This window comes from Chenopodium album, chromosome 5 (assembly GCF_948465745.1).
Source record: "Chenopodium album chromosome 5, dcCheAlbu1.1, whole genome shotgun sequence".
NCBI classification, from domain to species: Eukaryota; Viridiplantae; Streptophyta; class Magnoliopsida; order Caryophyllales; family Amaranthaceae; genus Chenopodium; species Chenopodium album.
The window spans coordinates 62,707,139-62,727,665 of NC_137838.1; the positions used below are offsets into that span (position 1 = coordinate 62,707,139).

The 20,527-nt window shown below is 32.0% G+C and overlaps 1 protein-coding gene across 1 annotated transcript; it reads right to left on the reverse strand.

Moving 5' to 3' along the window:
- Nucleotides 1–12,779: 12,779 nt before the first annotated feature.
- On the reverse strand, nucleotides 12,780–17,160 carry LOC145630841 (adenylyl-sulfate kinase 3-like). Its single transcript, XM_081682987.1, has 7 exons — nucleotides 16,931–17,160; nucleotides 15,790–15,933; nucleotides 14,480–14,629; nucleotides 13,713–13,831; nucleotides 13,551–13,635; nucleotides 13,370–13,416; nucleotides 12,780–13,207 (listed from the first exon to the last, which is right to left on the reverse strand). The coding sequence occupies exons 2-7, from the start codon at nucleotides 15,911–15,913 to the stop codon at nucleotides 13,106–13,108; spliced, it is 627 nt and encodes a 208-aa protein (XP_081539113.1). The 5' UTR covers nucleotides 15,914–15,933; nucleotides 16,931–17,160; the 3' UTR covers nucleotides 12,780–13,105.
- Nucleotides 17,161–20,527: the final 3,367 nt, after the last annotated feature.

The window sequence follows — 20,527 nt, forward strand, 5'->3', positions numbered from 1 at the left end:
TCTCTAGACTTAGGGCCTGTTCACTTTAGCTTAATTTCAGTTCAGTCTAGTTCAGCTGCAATCAGTTCAGTTCAGTTCAGCTCCTAATTTTCTTCTCTCATAAAATATTCTTTTCAGCTCACTTCAGTTCAGCTCCTATCAGTTTAGTTCAGTTCAGTTCAGTTCAGCTCCAATTAGTTCAGTTCAGTTCAATTCATTTCAGTAAATATGAACAGACCCTTAATTAGTTTGACTTGCTTTTAACATAATTGTTTTTATGCTCCATTATTTAAATCAAATATATATAATGCTATGTAAACGTAACTGTCAATATTTTGTAATTTCTAGATTAATCTCAATAGATAATTTCATAGTATTAATTTGTGTAATTTTAACTATTCTATTATCGATGGTCAAAGTTAATATATGTTGTTGAAAATAATATTGGCTACGTACCAAGGTTACAAATACAAGTATTGTAATGAAAAAATATATAGGTGAATTTTTGGTGGAGAAGTCGCACAATATGTTAGAAATATTAGGTATTTTTGTAAGTCGGTCAGTCCGAGATACAAAATACTATGGTCGATTCCTTTCACTAAGGTTAGCATCAATCTCACACACTCTCATGTAGGTGAGGGAGAAGGATTTGAGTCAAACAAATTCTTGCTCAAAATTAGAAGTATTGTATGCATGGGTTATTCAAAAAGAACACAACAATGTAATTATTATACTTCGTATTACTTATTATCAACAGTATATGACTTGTTGACTTGTTGTATAGATTTATTATTGGTCCGGGGGATGCCTCAATATAGTGGCGAAGTCAAAGATTTTCATTCGGGAGGACAAATTTCAAATTTTAATACTTTGACAAAAATATTATTTTTAAAAAATGATCATATAAATTGTTTAATATATATTTAAAATCATATATGAAAATTATTCTTATATGGAGTTAAAAAGTTTCATCACATTTTAAAAAATCTATCCAAAGAAGAATAGATTTTTGATTAATTTGCAAACCCCAATTTCAACTTATGTAATCTAAAAATCGATAAATATGAATCAATTACCTTATCATAAAGTCAAATACTACCTCTATTAAATGTTATTATGTGCAACTTAGCTTTGAATTATTTTATATCTCCCAAATAATACCCCAAACTTGCACATAACATTTAACGGAAGTAGTAATTAGCTTTTATAAATAATTAAATTTGGTAATAGATATGAAGGGGTTTGGATTATAACTTTCGAAAAAAAATAAGGATTTTTTTACTTTTACCACAAAAAAAAAAAAAAAAAAAAAAAAAAAAAAAAAAATTGTTTTTTACCACAAAAACTTCTAAAACTTTTATTTTACCACCAAATAAAGAATTAAAAATTGTTTTTTACCACCTGCCGTCAAAAACCTAACGGAATTTTTTTTTAATTTTTCGAAATTTGTGTCAAACACATGGTCTTTAGGGGTTTTGGGGGCATTATGGCCCAAAGGGCCCAATTTGAGGTCATAATTAACAAAAAATGATTGAAAATACCTCATTCTGTGTGTTTTAAAAACCTTGATTTGCGTGAAACACACAAAATGAGGCATTTTCGATCATTTTTTTAGTCAATTCAGACCTCAAATTGGACCCAAAGTGCCAAAAAGCCCCCCAAAACCTATGAAGAACATGTTTTGGACATGAAATTCAAAGTACTTTTTTTTAAATCATTGCATTTAAGGATTTTCTTGACGGTAAGAAAAAAAAACCATTTTTAGAATTTTTTGTCGTAAAATAAAAGTTTTAGAAGTTTTGGTGGTAAAAAATAATTTTTTGATCTTTTTTTGTGGTAAAAGTAAAAAATTCCAAAAAATAAATGCAACTTTTGCTAACTATTCATATTAGGGCCTGTTCTCTTCAGCCAGCTTATTTTCAGTTCAATTCAGCTCCAATCAGTTCAGTTCCTAATTTCTTTCTCTCATAAAATACTCAATTCAGCTCAGTTTGGTAAATATCTTTATTACAATGCATTCTGTATAAATAAAATTTAAAACTCTCTCCATCCTTTTAGTAGAATCCACTATTCCTTTTTTGGCAAATCAAAATTAAAGTCTTATTGTTAGAAACTTTCCTTTTTTAATAAGTGGTTTTTTTTAATTTTTTTTTTTAAAACATCATTCTTCTAATTTAATCCTCAATTTATCCTGATTTTTTATGTCAAATATTTTTAATCCTCAATATTTACTGATTTTCGTGCCAAATATTTATGAGCACACTATTTATACTCTTTTCTTCATTTTCTTTCAAATGTTATTTAAAGTACTTTGGTACTTCTAATCACATGGTTTAAGGAATCTACAAAAACCTTACTTCCCGTGAAAAATGAGAAATCTGACTCTAGTATAAGGATGGAGGGAGTAGAATTATAATACACATATTTAAAAGATATAAAATATGGATAGATGTATTCATCAATAAATTGTATGAAGAAATAACCAATTAGTACTAAATCAAATAGTTAAATGAGAGTAGTTGAGGGCTTATAGATTTTTTTTTTTTTTTTTTTTAAATAACTATTAAATGTGAGAGTTAAGATTTAAACTTGGGACCAAAGACAAAGAATATGCCTTAGAGCATCCACAATGGATAGCTACATCCCTTGTAGCTTTGAGTTGCCACATATTTTTTCTAAACAATAAAAGTTACAACCTCCACAATGGCAAGTTATTAAATTTTATAATTTTAATAGGAAAAAATAAATGAAAAAAAAATCACAAATATTATAATCACTTTAAGTGAATAATATACGCTTTGGGTGTAGTGAAACTACATAGCTTTGTAGACCTACATAGTTTGATCAAAACTACAACTCTTGTAATTTCACAATGGCGAGCTACTTGCTCTAATATAATGATTTAATAATTACAAACAAGGACCTATTTTACACCATTTACTAGGATGCTCTAATATCCACCACTCAACCACCAAACCACAACCATCTTAGTGTTGTAATTTGTAAGTGTAATTACTTTATACCTTTGAGTAATTTTTTAAACTAAAGAAAATCATTTTTTAAAAAAAAAATTAAAAAAAAATTGGAGGACAGTTGTCCGCCTTTCAATGTGACTCTGGCACTGTCTTGCTACATCTATAACTAATACTAAAATAGCAACCGTTGACATCATTCTATTTTAAACTTAGACACATGTAATGTTGTCATTCCCTCCAATTCTATAAATGATGTCATCGTTTTGTGAGTTTATTTTGTTTTATTAAAATTATGGTCAATTACATTATTATCAGTATCAAATTCCGAAAAAATAGTCTATTTTCTTTGAAAATAATAATTTAATTTGTCTCCGTTGGATACTTTTTCATCATTTAATTTTTCTATGAGCTTTATTTATTTTTTAATATATGATGTTTTGGGAATATTTTTGTTGTTAATTAAATAAAATTATTTTATTTGTTTCGGGAATATTTGGGTTTTTAATTTTGGTATTAAAATAAATAAATTTAGAAAATTTTATTTGATTTAATCGTGCATCGCACGAGACTAATCTAGTTATAACACAACAAGAAAAGGGCCGTTTTGCGACGGAAATAATTCGTCGCAAACTGGCAAAATTCCGTCGCAAAGTGACTTTGCGACGGATTTCCGTCACAGGCATGGCGTCGCTCAAACTTTCGTAGCAAACAGTCCTTTTGTGACGGAATATCCGTCGCAAAACGAATTGCGACGGATTTTGCGACGGAAAGGTAGTTGTAGCTGAAAACAACATTTGCGACGAAAATTCCGTAGCAAGAGGAATCATTTTGCGACGGAATATTCCGTCACAAATTTTGCGACGGAATGTATTTCCGTCGCAAAATGGATTCTTTTGCGACGGAATAGTCCGTCACAAATTTTGCGACGGAATGTAATTCCGTCGCAAAATGAAGTTTTTCCGTCGCAAAATACTCCATTTTGCGACGGAATTACATTCCGTCGCAAAGTTATTGTAATTTTAATTTTTTTTTTTTTTGTATTTTGTTTTTTTTTCCTGGAACCTGTATTCCTGCAATCCTGTTTAATTTTTTTGTATTTTGTTTTGTTTTCCTAGAACCTGTATTCATGCAATCCTGTTTAATAAAATACGTGCATTTAAAATAATTTCAGTCAAAAAGTCCACGCCCTAACATAATTCAAATATATACAACACGTAGCCGTAACTACCAAGTACGGTACATGATATAATTTTTTAAACTACAATGTCATCCATATACAAAAATCGAAAAATGACACCTAACTAAACACAAGCTGGCTGTCCTTGGCCTGCACCACCACCACCACCACCACCCGGGTCGTTCCTGGGGTCTCGAATCTGAGGCTGAATCGTAGAACAAGTGAAAGGAGTGGTCAATCCTGTAAATCTACTGGCTAACTCCTCTAAGAACTCCTTGTTCTTCCTCTCGATTTCAGCCATCCGTTCTGCCACTCGAGCCTCCACTCGAGCATCGAGCTGTTCCGCCACACGGCTATCGATCTGGCTCTCAATTGCTTCCACCCCTCTCATTCAACTCCTTGTGGAAGTTTTCCTGCATTTGAGTTATGACCGACGGTACGTATTGGCTGGAAGAACCCGATCCTCGTCCCCTAGATGTGCCGTAGTACAAGTCAGCACCAACACCAAGACCTCTAACACGACCCTTCTTATTACGACCACCAGCCGCCTCAAAGAAAATTTCATTTTCAGACAGTTGGGAACCCTGGGTTCTTGATTCCTCCTGTCTGTGTTGGTACGCCTCCTGTAACAAACAAAGGATATACAATGCAGAAATAAAAATAAAGAATGAGAACCAATAGTTTGAGGCTTGATATAGTTCATAAGTGGCAATATAGGTTCACTAGGTCCTAAAACTAGGAAAATTGGGTGAAAATGGGGCGTTTTTGGTTCTAACTTGTCTATTTCTCACATTTGTTATCTAATGAACCTATTTTTGACCTTAATACACCTAACTAACATAGTTACTTGAGTTTGAGGCTTGAAATTGTTTATAAGTGGCAATATAGGTTCACTAGGTCCTAAAACTAGAAAAAATGGGCGAAAATGGGGCGTTTTTGGTTCTAACTTGCCTATTTCTCACATTTGTTATCAAATGAGCTTATTTTTGACCATAATACACCTAAATAACATAGTTACTTGAGTTCGAGGCTTGAAATAGTTCATAAGTGGCAATATAGGTTCACTAGGTCCTAAAACTAGGAAAATTGGGTGAAAATGGGGCGTTTTTGGTTCTAACTTGCCTATTTCTCACATTTCTAACGTCAAAGGACAGTCCCAACCGGGGACTATTCAAGACATACTCCTAATGTGTATGTCTTGAACGGGTATCTAGGAATAAGAAGATGCAAATGCTTTCAAATCTTAGTGAACATATATAATTAACATACATACCATAATTGTTTAATTTAAACAAGTTTAAAGCAAGTGATGAAACACATATAATTAACACACAATTACCCACATTCAAATAAACATACATACACTAACATGTATTTTTAAATTAACATATATTTTAAACTAATCTAACATATATTTTAAACTAATCTAACATATATTTTAAACTAAACTAACATACATTATAAACTAACTAACATATATTTTAAATTAAAATAACATACATTATAAACTAATCTAACATATATTTTAAACTAAACTAACATACATTAAACTAATTCTAACATTGCAATATATCTTAAAAATTAAACTAATTCTAACATTGCAATATAAATTAAACTACACTACACTAAACACAAGTAATTAAATAATAAAATTTAGTTACAAATTAAATTAAAAAACATAATTAGAAAAAGTTAGGGTTTACATTAAAATTAAATTGAAAACAAAAACAAAGGGGGATAGTGGAATACTCACCGGGATTTGAGGGTGTTGTGGCGGAAATCCGGCTGCCGGAAGGAGGGTGGTGTGGTGGCTGCACACCGCCGGCGAACGGAGGGGCGTGAGTGGGCTTGAACGGAGGGGGTGGCGTGGGTGGGCGTGAGTGCGCGTGAGTGGGAGTGAACGGAGGGGGTGGGCGTTAGTAGGTGTGAGTGGCCGGATTCCGGTCGTTCCGGTGGCGACAGCGGCGGTGAAGTGGCCGGATTTTCTTTCTCTCTCTACGCTTTCCTCTATCTCTCTCTACGCTTTCCTCTTTCTGTTCTTCGTTTTCTTTTTCTCTCTCCTTCAGCGAAACTTCAGTTTTTTTTAAAAAAATTTAAAAACTTTTTGCGACGGAATTTCCGTCGCAGAATCCGTCGAAAAATGTTTTTTTTTATTTTTTTTTTAATATTGTTTTGCGACGATTATTTCCGTCGCAAACAAACTTTTGCGAGGGAATAAATTCCGTCGCAAAGTTTGCGACGGAATTTCCGTCGCAAAAGTTTGTTTCCGTCGCAAAGTTGCGACGGAATTTATTCCCTCGCAAATTAACCCTTTTTGCGACGGAATTGTAGTCCGTTGCAAGGTTTCCGTCGCAAAATGACCTATTTCTTGTAGTGTAAATATATAAGTCTGATCAAAATTAATTAAGAAAGGTTAATACTGAACAATATTTATAAGTGAAGGAAAAATATACTAATCCATATTATCATTAACATAAGATATGTCAAATTTAAATTGCGAGGTTATATATACATGTGAAGAGTTTTTAAGTAAATTAAACATTATTATGGAGAATTAAGTCATATCAGTGAAGAGTTTTCAAAGTGACTAAATATTATTATAATTCATTGTGGCGAAAAAGGGCCATGACACATGGGTGGCACATGACGCACATGTGGCACCAAATATTAAGGAAGGGTGACACATGACGTTAGCATCTTGTCCCTATGAGTATCTATTAACTATTACTAAAACAAAACGTTGTTGATGTCATCGATCACTGTCCACGTGTCAATCATATAATATATTTTTTTTTCCCGCCTAAATGCAAGGATGGTGTCTTTTTTTTTATCTACCATATTTTAACAATGTTGAAATTTGAATATTAGAAGCTTCTACATTACAACTACAACTAACCTATCAATTTATTTTTAAAAAATGATCAAATTGTAAATAACACACTGATAAATGAACTCCTACATTAAAATATGTATTACGTGACGTTGAACAAGTATTATAACATAACTTTGATGTATAAGATCACAAATTATTTTTGTATAATAAATTCTTATTTATATTTATCATTTTTTTTAATGTATAAATTATAAAAATGGATTTTATATAAATTGTGCATCGTACGGATTTAACCTAGATATTATAAGTACTTGTAACCGAAAAAAGATGATATAGGAGTAGTTAATAACCTCCAAAATAAGTAGACTAACTCTCCATCAATTAGGGGGTTACAAGTTGTTATAAACAACTCATAACAACAAATTAAATAAAGAATTTATTAATGAAGGCTTTAAAAGCCATTAATCCAACATTTTTTTTATTAATAAGAAGGGTCCTAGGTATCGGGTCAAAATAATCTCACAGGGCAACTCAATCCGAATTTGCTAGCTACGTCGTTTGGGAGTTGGGGGAATGGAATCCCCAACCAAATATCTCTAATTATAATAGGGTTTTATCTCACAACCATGTTAATCCAACATATATAGAGTGTCAAAAGTAAAGGTGATGCATACATTAAAAAATTATACATTGTACAAAGTACTCCGTAGTAGGCTAGTAGTAATATTATGAAGCCCAATTCTTTTGACTAATTTTTTTAGTGTATTTCAATTTACTTCAATTCATTATTATTGTTATACTCCCTCCTTCCAAAATGACGAACTCAATTTCTTTTGTACCATTATGAAAACGTATCTTTAACCATCAATATTTATAATTATGTATTTAAAAAATTATAAAAATTTGATACTTGTTATTAGAGCTGGAATTCGGGTCGTGTCGTGCCAGCTCGAGCCAAAAAAAGAGGCGGGTTATGTTGTGCCATGCTGAGGTGATGGCCTGATGTGTCGGGCCGTCAAATTACACACCCTAACCCACGATATGGCATGGCCCAAGTGCCTTGTAAGTCGTGTTGTGCCGGGCGGCGGGCCAGCCCATTTTTTTTAAAAAAAAAAAATTGCTTTATTATTAACTAAATAATATTATTGTTTTAATTACTTATAGTTCTTTATATTATGTTTATTCTTATTATTATTATTATTAATTATTATAGTTCTTTTTTATTATTTTATATTATTATTATACTTCTTTATTTTATTACTAGCTTAAGTCATGTGTCATGCACGATTTTACTAAATTTTAGAGTGAATTATATTGCAACAATTATGTACCAAAAAAATATTACGAAGTATATTTTAAACGAAAGAAAATAGCAAAAATTTGAATTTATACCCATGCCAAAGAAGTCAATATTATTGATGCAAAAATCTTAACAAATAAATTACAATAAAAGAAATTTATGGACTTTGAGGTTTTATACTACCCCTTATAAAAAATGATAATTTTATATTAGTACCTATATGATACACACATACATGAATATACCTTTCGTCCCTAATTTGTTAACATACTACCTCCGGTCTAAATTACTCGCAACTTTGGGGTATTATTTGTGAGATATAAAGTATTCTAAAGTTGCGAGTAATTTGGACCGGAGGTAGTACTTTGTTTGACACGATGTTTTATGCTAATTTATTTTATTTTATTTTACTTTGTGATAACTAATAATTATTTTTTTTAAATAGAGTTATTAAGTTTTCAATAGTATATATAATTTTTTTTAATTTTTAATATAATAACATTTGTTTGATTATTTTTTTATAGGTTATTGTGAACATTATTATGTTGAAGTAGGGGGGAAGGAAAAATTGTATTATTGACAAATTATACGTAGTATATTTTGTTTTATTGATAAGTTAAGATTGTGTACCTGTTGTATATTATAATTTTCTCAGTTGAAAATATTTTTGTACAAATTTTTGGCACATGATACAATTTATATGAAGAGTAGAAAATTAAAGAATATACATTTATATATATTATTAAAATATCTCTTCTCTAATTTTATTGCCAAAAATAATAGAGTTGGAGGAAAAAAAATGATTATACATAGTCCTTAGCTAAACCTTCTATTCTAATTATTAAAAAAAAAATATGGATAGAAAATATTAAAGTTATTGTGGTTTGATCAAAAGAAAAAAAAAAGGCGGAAGAATATTTAATCAAGAGATGACACGTGTCATTTCTAATTCGCCTTTAACCTAAGTTATAGATAGATCAGATTATTTCGGGCCGTGCTAGTGGGCCAAATTTCCATGTTGCTCGCGGGCTCGTGCCATTTTTCTGTTCACGACATGGCCTACGACCTTCCCCTCATTCCTTGTGTCGGGCCGCTCTCATGCCGTGCCCGTGCGTGACCAAAAATCTTGTGATTTAAATTATGTGATTTTTTTAAAAAAAAAAATTTTAACCAATCATGTGTTGACACGTGTCAAGCAATCTAGAATAAAAAGTCGTTGAATTATGTTGACTCGTTTGGGATGGTTAGAGAAAACACACAATAAAATTGTGATTATTACAGAATAATCAATAGATGAGATTATTATATATAAATTGGGCAAATTTGAGATTATTAAAATGAATTTTTCCTAAAATTTATAAGATATTTATACTCCGTTCATATAATTAGTACTACCATTTACAATCAAACAATGCATTGATACTATTTTTATATAGGCAAAAGCTAACGAACTCATAGGGAGTATTGGATAAGATAGCTAAAAATACAATTATTAAGTTGAAATAAACATTAATTACATCGATTGATGCGTGATTTTGACATGTATTTTCATATAAATACCACTTTAGGAACTATTTTAAAGAGTTATCTAACGCCTGAAAACATTTGCTTGCAAGATTCTTAAGTATAAATTCTCAACAATATATTCCCACTCTTTATTCCAACCTCTTTATTTCCAAAATTTTAATTCTCAAATGTCAAACGCCACATAAATAAATTCATTATTTATACACGTTGATAATGCTAAACTTTACGGAGTTAGCTAATGACTTATGACTTATGAGAGAAAGTGGGTCAACCTTGTTCATTGAAAACAACCAAGCACAAACATCCATATAGTGAAAGTGGTTAAGTGAGTCACTCCATTTTTGCTAGAAAGGTCTTTAATTATACTCGTATCGTATCAGTAAGAGAACCGTTCACTTGAAGAACACACTATTTAAATAAAGCCTAACTCATATGACACCTCCTAACAATTAGACTCTACTTGTACTTGTTAATTTGTTATCAATAGAAAAACATTTATAAGTGCTTTTATTTTTCATTTTTATTTTCATTTTCTGTGATTTAATTTATAATGACCGGAAACATTTTACTTTTTTAAGTGAAAGAAGTTAAGGGAAATCCGATGCTATATGCCACAAGAGTCGAAACCTCATCTTTAAAATCCCAACTTTGCTACTGTTTCTCTCGTATACTTACATTTTTCGATCCTCTTCCTCTTAAATATATTCTAAGCGTAACAAATGAAGCCTTAGATCATTCTTGTGGGTCATTAGCCTTTGGAAGATAAACACTGTATAAGTATATTTTTAGAGTTATCCTATAATCTATTCATAATTTAGGTCCATATCTACTTGTTTGTCCAATTATATATTTATAATATAAACCATGCAGCCTTTGCCCTTTGGGGTGCAACATGGTTAAGCATCATTGATCCACTAAAGATAGCATATTTCTATACTCTATTTAAGTCACAATAGGCTTAACTTTAAGTCATTCCCTAAGTCCCAATAGATGAGATGGTATATTTTGGCCAATTTGGACGTTTCTTAAATCAACTAATGTTTCATATGGAGTAGTTGCTTACTTGCTTCAATTTCATATACAACCTCTGTTATTTTTTTATTTTTTTTGACGGTACAACCTCTGTTTCTTAACATGTATAACAATAAGATATTATTTGTGAGACATTAAAAAATTCATTTGTTGCACATAATAAGAAATTAGAGGTAGTATTTAGTAAACTCTTCATTGGTAATTAATACATTACAAAGCATTATCTTAAGTAATTTTAAAATAATTTAATAGGTCGTATTACATAATTAGTAATTAGTAAGTTAAAATTTAAAATTTCCGATGTTGCCCTACATGATACCATTAACTATGATGAGTGTACATTAAGAATGGTCTTTTATCATGATTGAGGTGTAAAGTTCTAAAAAAGTGAACAATAGAATCAGTAAATCGAACTCAATATCATAAAAATGATTCCCTTATATGACCTATTCTGTATTATTTACGAGTAAAAAAAAAAACCCGGTTTCCTTAGCACGCAGCTGCTAGATAGGCCAGGATGAAAGAAGTTGATGCTGTCCTTGAGGCTGTTGTACTCCCTAAAGCTGTCATTTCATCCTCGATCACTACTGCTGTACGCCGTTCATACGCAGCCAGATCGAGCAGCAGAAACATGATCAATAAGTAATGACTAAAGGGTCTTCCACTCATATCTTATACTAAACCTTTTAAGCAGCTAAATGACATCCTCTTCAATGAGCACTCTAATAAAGGGTATTCAAGTTTGGTAAGTGATGCATTCATCAGCAAAAAAGCAGCTGCAATTTTGACTCAGTGATTCTTTGCCTCAGCAGCTCATTGGAAGCATTCAGAATCTACTTACATGTATTCTGTACGTTATATGGCGCACATATTACAGAACATCCAATCATCCCTGCCTGTCACTCTTAAGTGCAAATATTCAAAATCGAGCAACAAAGTATAATCACATCCCACACTGCAATTTTGCCTAGCAGCCGCGCTAGAGCTAGGGAAGCTAGAGCCATTGTCTCATTCCTAATTAACGTCATAGGTGGAGGTCGCGCCCTGAATGTCACTACAATCACTACAGGACTCAGGACTTGTATCTTTAGAAAATTTAAACTAAGGACTCAAATATTTATACGATTATTATTGATTGTTTTACCATACTAAGCCAAATTGACAAGCATTGAATTATTTACTCGTATTACTTATCTCATGATTCTCATCCCATCGCGTCATCCATATAACTTAATAGATACGTCTAAGAAATTAAAAGAAGCATAAAAGAAACCAATATACACATATCTTGTTCCCAAATGGCCCTACCAACCACAACAGGCACAATTCATACATTCTTCCTTTGTAGGCTTATGGTTTGGTTTTGATTCTTAAACGTATCTTTTGTAAAATGTCATCAATATTTTGTTATTCTTAATGTTAATCATTGAGGAATTTGATGACATGAAAACTTACTTTTCATTAACATATTAATATATAAGCATGACATTGTCATATGTAGACTAAACTAATCAAGTAGTATTTTTAAACAGTAATCAAAAGCACTATAAACTGTGTCATCATGCATGATCTCTCCTTCCTTTTTAGTTTTCATACTAGGCTCCATTTATTTGAACAGAAAACTTCCAATAAACTGATTGAACATGAAAAACATATCCAAGAGAAAGTGCCTAACTTTGTTATACCATAGTTGAGTATGAACCAGATTGCAGAACTGATTCAAAAGATATGCAGTCTTCCAAGAGTATGAAGACTGCCTAAGATGATATATGCTTGCAGAAGTAACAGGTACAAAAGCCAAGTATGATACTTTGTTTCTTTTTGTTCTACTCATTTAACTTTTACACGATCTTTAATATGGACATCAATATGTTTAACTATGTATCTGTGTAAAAAATAAAAAGTTGATATTCTGAAACTCTTGTAATACAACAGAATATGGGACGGATTCTAAAATTTTAAATGAAACCAGAAACTCATATAAATTTCACTACAGCTTGAACAAGCTAGGAGTCGAGAATTCCTAGCAGCAAATATTCAAAACATACATTTTACCTTTTAAACAGGAAGAATAAGAGTCGCCTGCAGATTCTATACAACAAAGATACAATCCTCATATCTTTGACCATAAAAAAACCAATGGAAGCACTTCGGTTGAATTCAACATCACAATTACACTTGAATTGTCCTTGTGAACAAGGCCTCATTGCAGAAGCAATGATAGTCCAGGTTCAGAGAGCATATGGTTGAATGTAAGCGAAAAAGTTCCCAAGTAAAGCTGATCAATCATAATGCAAGAAGCCCTTATCCCCTAAATATGATGCTACTTGCCCAGCCATATCGATTGGTGAAGGGCAGATGCCATCCGCCAATGTCAATTCTATCTGTCAAGAATAAAGACCACATGACTATTAGTATAGAATCATTCATCAAAGCACAGATTTCAGGTTATACTTAGGAGACCAAAACTCAGAACTTAAGGTAAGCTAAACGGCAACAAATTGAACTTAATTCAATGGAAAATAATTGGTGCAATTAGGACATACCTCACAGTTCAATGGTGGCTCATAAGGATCATCTATCCCAGTAAAACCTGCAATTCACGCACTATTCAGTTAAAAAATGGAGGCCTTGAAACTCCAAATGAGGTATGAACATACAGCACAAAAGCGTTCTATTTCAAGTGTGATTCATAAAAATAACAAGAAAAATAATAGAAATGATAACCTTTGATCTTCCCAGCACGCGCAAGTTTATACAGGCCTTTGACATCTCTTTCTTCACAAACTTCCAAGGGCATGTTCATGAAAACCTAAAGATAAATAAACATGTTAGCAGCTCATAATGAGACAAGCATTGCGCGACAAGTAGATAGTCACGAATATTTGCCTCAATGAAACTTCCAACTGGCAACATTGCACGACAAGCATCACGATCTTTTCTGTAGGGAGATATCAGACTCGCTATACAAATCAAGCCAGCATCTGCAAATAGCTTCCCCACCTCCCCTGCAAGATTAACTCAGAATCAGTAGCAATTATGGTCAGAAAAACCATCCTACTTACAGATTACGTAGAATAGGTTCACATGGATCAAAGTCTGAATCCAAAATATGTGGCATCAATAATAACTTTCAACACAGGTAGTGTTTCTTTTCTCATTTGAGACTGTATCTCTTTAAAATTATATACCTTTCAACACAGGTAATGTTTCTTTTCTCATTTGAGACTGTATCTCTTTAAAATTATATACCTTTTGATGGGAAGAACGTCAAAGTGTGCTATAACGTCTAAAAGTTTGACATAAATAGAAAACTTTGTTGGAGATGATTTGAAGGAAATATTTAGTGGAAAAACATCGAGAGGCAAAAGCAATGACTATTGATATTCTATTTAGTTTTCAAGGAACTTGAGTCCTCCTGCAGCCTGCCATTATCCTTGTTCATTTCTTTAGTCTTAACTTGTTTCCAGTTTCCCACAACCTTTTTTTACCAGCAACATAATCTCAAGAATCAGTAAAATGGTTCAGCTTCAGCCACAGATACAACTATCATTTGATTTTACTACTTATTATGAATAAAAAAAATGAACCAACTCCAGACTGAAACATGAATGATTTGACAAGACATCTAATAGATTAAATCATAAAAGACTTACCAACCCTACGTATGTTTTCAGTACGGTCCTCAGCAGAAAAGCCAAGATTCTTGTTCAAACCATGCCTAAGATTGTCTCCATCAAGAACATAAGATAGCTTCCCCCTGGAATGCAATTCTCTACCCAATGAGCAAGCTAGCGTGCTTTTTCCTGCCCTCATACAAGAATAGCAGATAAATCAATTGAATGAAAGCTTTTATAAGCTTTAACTGGAAACAGTTAATATCATTTGCTACAAAACTTCCCTCTTTATAGATACATGGAGTAAGTAGAAACTCCAAAAAGGAATGGTAGGTATTGTCTCTCAAGCTGAGCCATTATATTAGAATTTTAGAGGATTGTAACAGCATTTTTGAAATTAGATTGAAGGAAGCTAGTCGATTCTAAAATCTGTGCACCTTTATTAAATTCGTTCCCTTTTCTTGTTCCAATTAGATCATATCAGACTAAACCAAAAGGAACTACACAGTATCATAAAGATCCAGCTTGTAGTTTTGAAAACTTGTTGTCATTAAGACATTAACCACTTTAATTGGGTATTTAGAAGAAAATATAAACATTGTTACGTAAAAAATACATACTGCAACTCATTTAAAAAGATCCCATGTGTAATTTTTTTTTTTTAGATAAAAGCAAAAAATAAGGTGATAGCTCAAGTAAGACCAGGTCACCAGTCCATATCAGAAAGATTCATATCAAACTAGACTGGACCTTACAAAATTTTAACTATAACACCTTTCTAGGTAAAGAGAACATGGGAAGGCTATTGTGTTTTCCTTGTTTCAAAAACTTCTCCTATTTTTGTTCAAATCAGATCAAGTCACACCAGACAAACCAAACAAGGAAACAATAGAGCACAAAAAATCTTCTTATTTCAGAGAAGTCATTAACAAATTACCATTATAGCTCAATTTGGTGTGATTACCAAATACAGTGATTTGGTGTGAATTTTAAGCTCAATCTGGACCAGAAACATTCAGAGTTGCCATACCATAAAGTCCAAGATTGGCCTTAAAATTCACACCAAATCACCTCATTTTAAGTAAAGAGAATATAATTTAAATGGAATGTTATAAAAGATAAAGAAAAAACTAGTAAACCAATGATTGATCATATTAGAATCAAGCACCAATAAATCTATCTAGGCTTACCTAATAGGCTAAAACTATTGATAGAACAATTACTCAGGCGATCAAAAGTTAAGGCTACAATGTTGAATGTGCAAAAAGAAGGCACTAAGGCAATTCAAGACGCCAAATATGTGCCACCAAATTAACCAGAATGAAAGGACGCAAGCGCAAGTAATTAACCTGATCCACTGAGACCAGTTATCCAGACAACACATCCCTTCTGATTAAGTAACTTTTGCCTATCAATATTTCCGACGGCACACTCATGCCAGAAAATATTTGTCGAGTTGCCCACAGTAGACATGAAAAAAAATCAGATATTCCCTGTCAGTATTCAACAGTTTATCCATGGTTAGACATAAAATATATCCATCACATCATTATATAACAATAGAAACTCATTATAAAAGCTCCTAAAACAAGAACAAGAGATAAAATGTGATTAAAATGTTGACATAAAATCAAGAGGTTTTTTATGGCAGAAGTTGGAGATGAATCACAATAACACAAATGCTAATAACCATTGTGGGAATATCATGTAAGACTCCCAAAACTCACATTATTCACTTCCTTCACTCATTAGTTAAGACCAATGTATTAAACAGACTGCAAAAATATACTTCATACAAGAAAAGACCTACGGCCCTAACATATTCGCTTTCGGATACAAGAGGAAGGAGCCCTTAGGAACAATTAGAGTATACAACATGCACAAACATTCAATTTTTTTGAAGAATTCAAAAACACTTCAATCAACATAAATCAAGTTATCATTAGATATAAAACAATGCACAAATCCCCCCCCCCCACCACCCTCTCTCTGTGACAGTGGCTAAGGCTAACCGATTCCTGTGCCGGTTAGAGACAACTTGGGTCTAGATACCCAGATAAACTAAACTGGGTGAGGAGCTGAGTACATAGCAATGCAGGCCACAAGACTACCATAATGGGTTTCACAAATAATTCTTGATTACAATAATCCTTCTACAACCCAAAATATGAAAATTTATTTTAACAATCAATGAGAATCACCTGTTTCAATTACGAGTACATTATAATTCTTTAAAAATAACAAAAATCTAATCAATACCCATAAATGAAATATAAAGAAAGCAATTAAAATCAATCAATAATCATACAAATTAAGCCAATTAATCCAAAGAATAAAACATTTCAAAGACAAAAAATACACTAGCAACAACTAAAACATAAGCAAATAAACCAAACCATCATCATAAAATCAAAGAAAAGATGCATAAATTTCCAATTACAGAAAGTATTAACAAGTGTATAACAATACAAAGAAAAGTCAATAATTTACCAAATTAAAACTCTGGTAATGTGAAAGAGAGGATCTCGAATGAGAGAGAAGGTGAAGATGAAAAGGGGTATTTTAGAAATTGATGAAAAACTTCATTCATTCAGGTAATGAACGAAATTCGAGGAAGAAGTAATAAATAGAGAGAGAAATGTACGTGGAGTGTGTTTGAATTGAATGCGTCTGCGCTCCCTTCTAAATTGATTAATTGAAGGGAAAAAAAAAACATTGTGAACAAAGTTGCTAATTTCCAATTTTGAACTTTCAATGTTCATTTTCTTTCGGCTTTAAAAATTCACCAAATGCCACTGAGTACTTTAAAAATTCACCAAATGCCATCGGACTTTTCAGAATTCACCAAATGCCACTGAGTTTTTAAAAAATTCACCGAGTGCCATTAATGACTAACGGCAGTTAACTCCGTTAGTCATTAAGGCTAATTATGCCACGTGGTGTATTATAATTGGTTCACTTTATTATTATTATTTTATTTATCAAAAAAAATTAAAATCAGAAGTTTTCAAAAAAAAAAAAATCGGAAACAAAAAAAAAAAAAAAAAAAAAAAAAACCCCAACCACTCTTCCCACCGCACCACCGCCCCTACGACAGCCCAACCCCTTGCCCCCACCCCACCGACGACCAACATCCTCTTTGGTGTCGGCAGCCACCCTTCCCCCTACCCCTACCATCTCCATCCACTTCCCCCCCTTAAACCACCATCCTCGACACTCTAAAACCCCAAAATTGAAATCTCCAAAATCGAAACCCTAAATTTCGATTTTAAGGTTTTCGATTTTGGGGTTTAAGCGAGGTGGTTCAGGGGTTGGAGATGGGAGGGGGAGGGGCGGATTTGGTTTGCCGGAGCGGGAAGGGATCATTGGACGCCAACAGTGGTGAGTGGAGGGGGCTTCGAATTTGGGATTTAAGGTGTCGAAACCCTAGATTTCGATTTTTGGGGATTTTAATTTAGGGTTCCGGCGTGGTGGTTGAAAGGGTGGAGCTCGGAGGGGATGAACTTATTTGAGTTCTCCGGCGTGGGGAGGGGGGGTTTGGTTGTCGGCGGTGGGGAGGGGAGGGATTTTCGAGAGAGAAATAGAGTTTGTGAATCGCGGGGATGGTGGCTGGGTTGCGTCGTCGGTGCGGGCTGGCTAGCCTGGGTCGTCGGCGCGATTCTTCAGGGATGGTCGCCGCCACGGTGGGGATTGGCTGGAGGCGAGGATATGGTGGTGGCAGTGACAGACGGTGGTTGGGGCTGGGTCATGGTGGGTGGTTTTTTTTTTTTTTTAAGTCTTTTATTAAGTAATTAATTTACTAATTTAATAAGCAACCAATCATAAGCCACCACGTGGCATAATTAGCCTTAATGACTAACGGTCGTTAGTCATTAATGGCACTCGGTGAATTTTTAAAAAACTCAGTGGCATTTGGTGAATTCTGAAAAGTCCGATGACATTTGGTGAATTTTTAAAGTGCTCAGTGGCATTTGGTGAAATAGCCGTTTTTTTAAGCAAAAATTTTATAAATATATGGACAGAGTTTTTCCCCCTTTCACTATGGTCTATGGGTTGTCCAAATACGTGGTAAACTAGATTAGGCTCGTCCGATGCACGATTATAACATTATTTTACGATTTTAACAATATTTTTTAATGTAGCTTATTTGTGTCTAATATGTACATAGTACAAATAATTTAAGAAAAATCTAATAAATTGATAGATTAATAAAGAGTGGAAACCCTAATTCATATAATCTGTATATAATATACGAAGTAGGAAAAAGAGATAATATTTATAAGAAAACGAAATAGTCGTGCCTTCCTTTAATTTCTCCAATAGAATTTACATAATTAGTCAATTGAAATATAAAATCTGTTAGGAAAATGTATAATTAATTTACCATTTTCAATTTTTTGTTTATGTTGAATTAAAACGATGTCATTATTAGTTTTGGTGAGAATTTTTTTTTATAAGAGGTTGACATGTGGAAAATAATGACATCAGCCGTAATTACTTTAGTTATATTTATTGAAGATTTATAAATAGATTGTTTTTGGTTGGAAATATGGTGTTTAAGGCCCTGTTTGATTCACCTTAATTTTGATGAACTGAAATTATTTTTACTGAACTGAACTTATTTTTACTGAACTGAACTTATTTTTACTGAACTGAACTTAATTTTACTGAACTTAAATTATTTTTACTGAACTTAAATTATTTTAACTGAACTGAAATTATTTTTACTGATTTTCTATTAAAATTCTTCTTTAAGAAAACTGAATTTTACTGAACTGAACTTATTTTTACTGAACTGAAATTATTTTTACTGAACTGAAATTAATTTTACTGAACTGAACTTATTTTTATTGAACTGAAATTATTTTTACTTAATATAATTTTTTTAAGGTGAACAGAACAGGGCCTAAATTTGAGTCAAAGAAACTTCACCTAATAAAATTTAAATAATTTAATAATAAATTTGTTCTCTTCACTTATTTTTGTTGTAATTATTTTTGTGGAACTTAAATTATTTTTGAAATTAATTGTATTGAACTAAAACTTTTTTTTTACCGAGAACTAAGACCCCGTTCTCTTCACCTTGTTTTTGCTGAACTGAATTTATTTTTACTGAAACAAAATTATATTTGATGAACTTAAATTATTTTTACTGAACTTAAATTAATTATACCGAACTGAAATTATTTTTGCGGAACTGAAATTATTTTTACTGATTTTCTATAATAATTCTTCTTTAAGAAAACTGAATTTTACTGAAATGAAATTATTTTTACTGAACTAAAATTAATTTTACTAAACTGAACTGAACTTATTTTTACTTATATGAAATTATTTTTACTTAAAATTATTTTTTTAAAGTAAAGAAAACATGACCTAAAATAATTTTTTTTATTTCCTATTATATTTTTTCTATGAGGTTACTAATCATTGCAAATAATATGAAACAGAGGTAGTATGTGTTATTAGAAGATACAAGACACTTGGTATGAAAGATAAGAGGTGTTTTATTTTTATACGTACGAGTACTTATTTTTCAATTCGGTTCATTTCAATACAGATGAGCGTCCTTTAGCTTATAAGAACATGATCTAAAGGATAATAATATAGAAATAAAGATAAGATACATATTATTCCATGTTTGTTATGGATAGGGAATAAAATTTCTTTCCGTTTCGTAATGTCAGTCCCATATACTGTATTATTTTGAGCGTTTCAAAATGATCTGCTCATAATGAATATGTTCCATTTTTAACTTATTTATTTTGGAATTCATGGTTGTGTATTTTTTTTTTTTTTTGAAAACTTTCATGGTTGTGAATTAATGACATGTCTATAAGTAAGTAATGAAATCTCTACCTTGAATTATGCATTATGATTTATGCTTTCCCAAAAAATAATAAAAAAAAAAACTTAATTATGGTAAACTAATTATGAATTATTTTGTACTTTAATGTTATATTCCAAACATTCTTCTTTTCTTATTTTATGTGATAGATTCCACATGGGACTAAGGACCTGTTCACTTCAGCTTAATTTTAGTTCAGTTCAGCTCCTTATTTCCTTCTCTCATAAAATATTCATTTC

Bases quoted from the DNA above. Each gene is read 5' to 3' on its own strand.
- LOC145630841 (XM_081682987.1), bottom strand. From the start codon at position 15,913: ATGTCTACTGTGGGCAACTCGACAAATATTTTCTGGCATGAGTGTGCC. The intron at 14,630-15,789 runs GTTAATTACTTG...GTATGAGGGCAG, and splicing joins AACTGGTCTCAGTGGATCAG to GAAAAAGCACGCTAGCTTGC. The intron at 13,832-14,479 runs GTAAGTCTTTTA...TTAATCTTGCAG, and splicing joins TGAAAACATACGTAGGGTTG to GGGAGGTGGGGAAGCTATTT.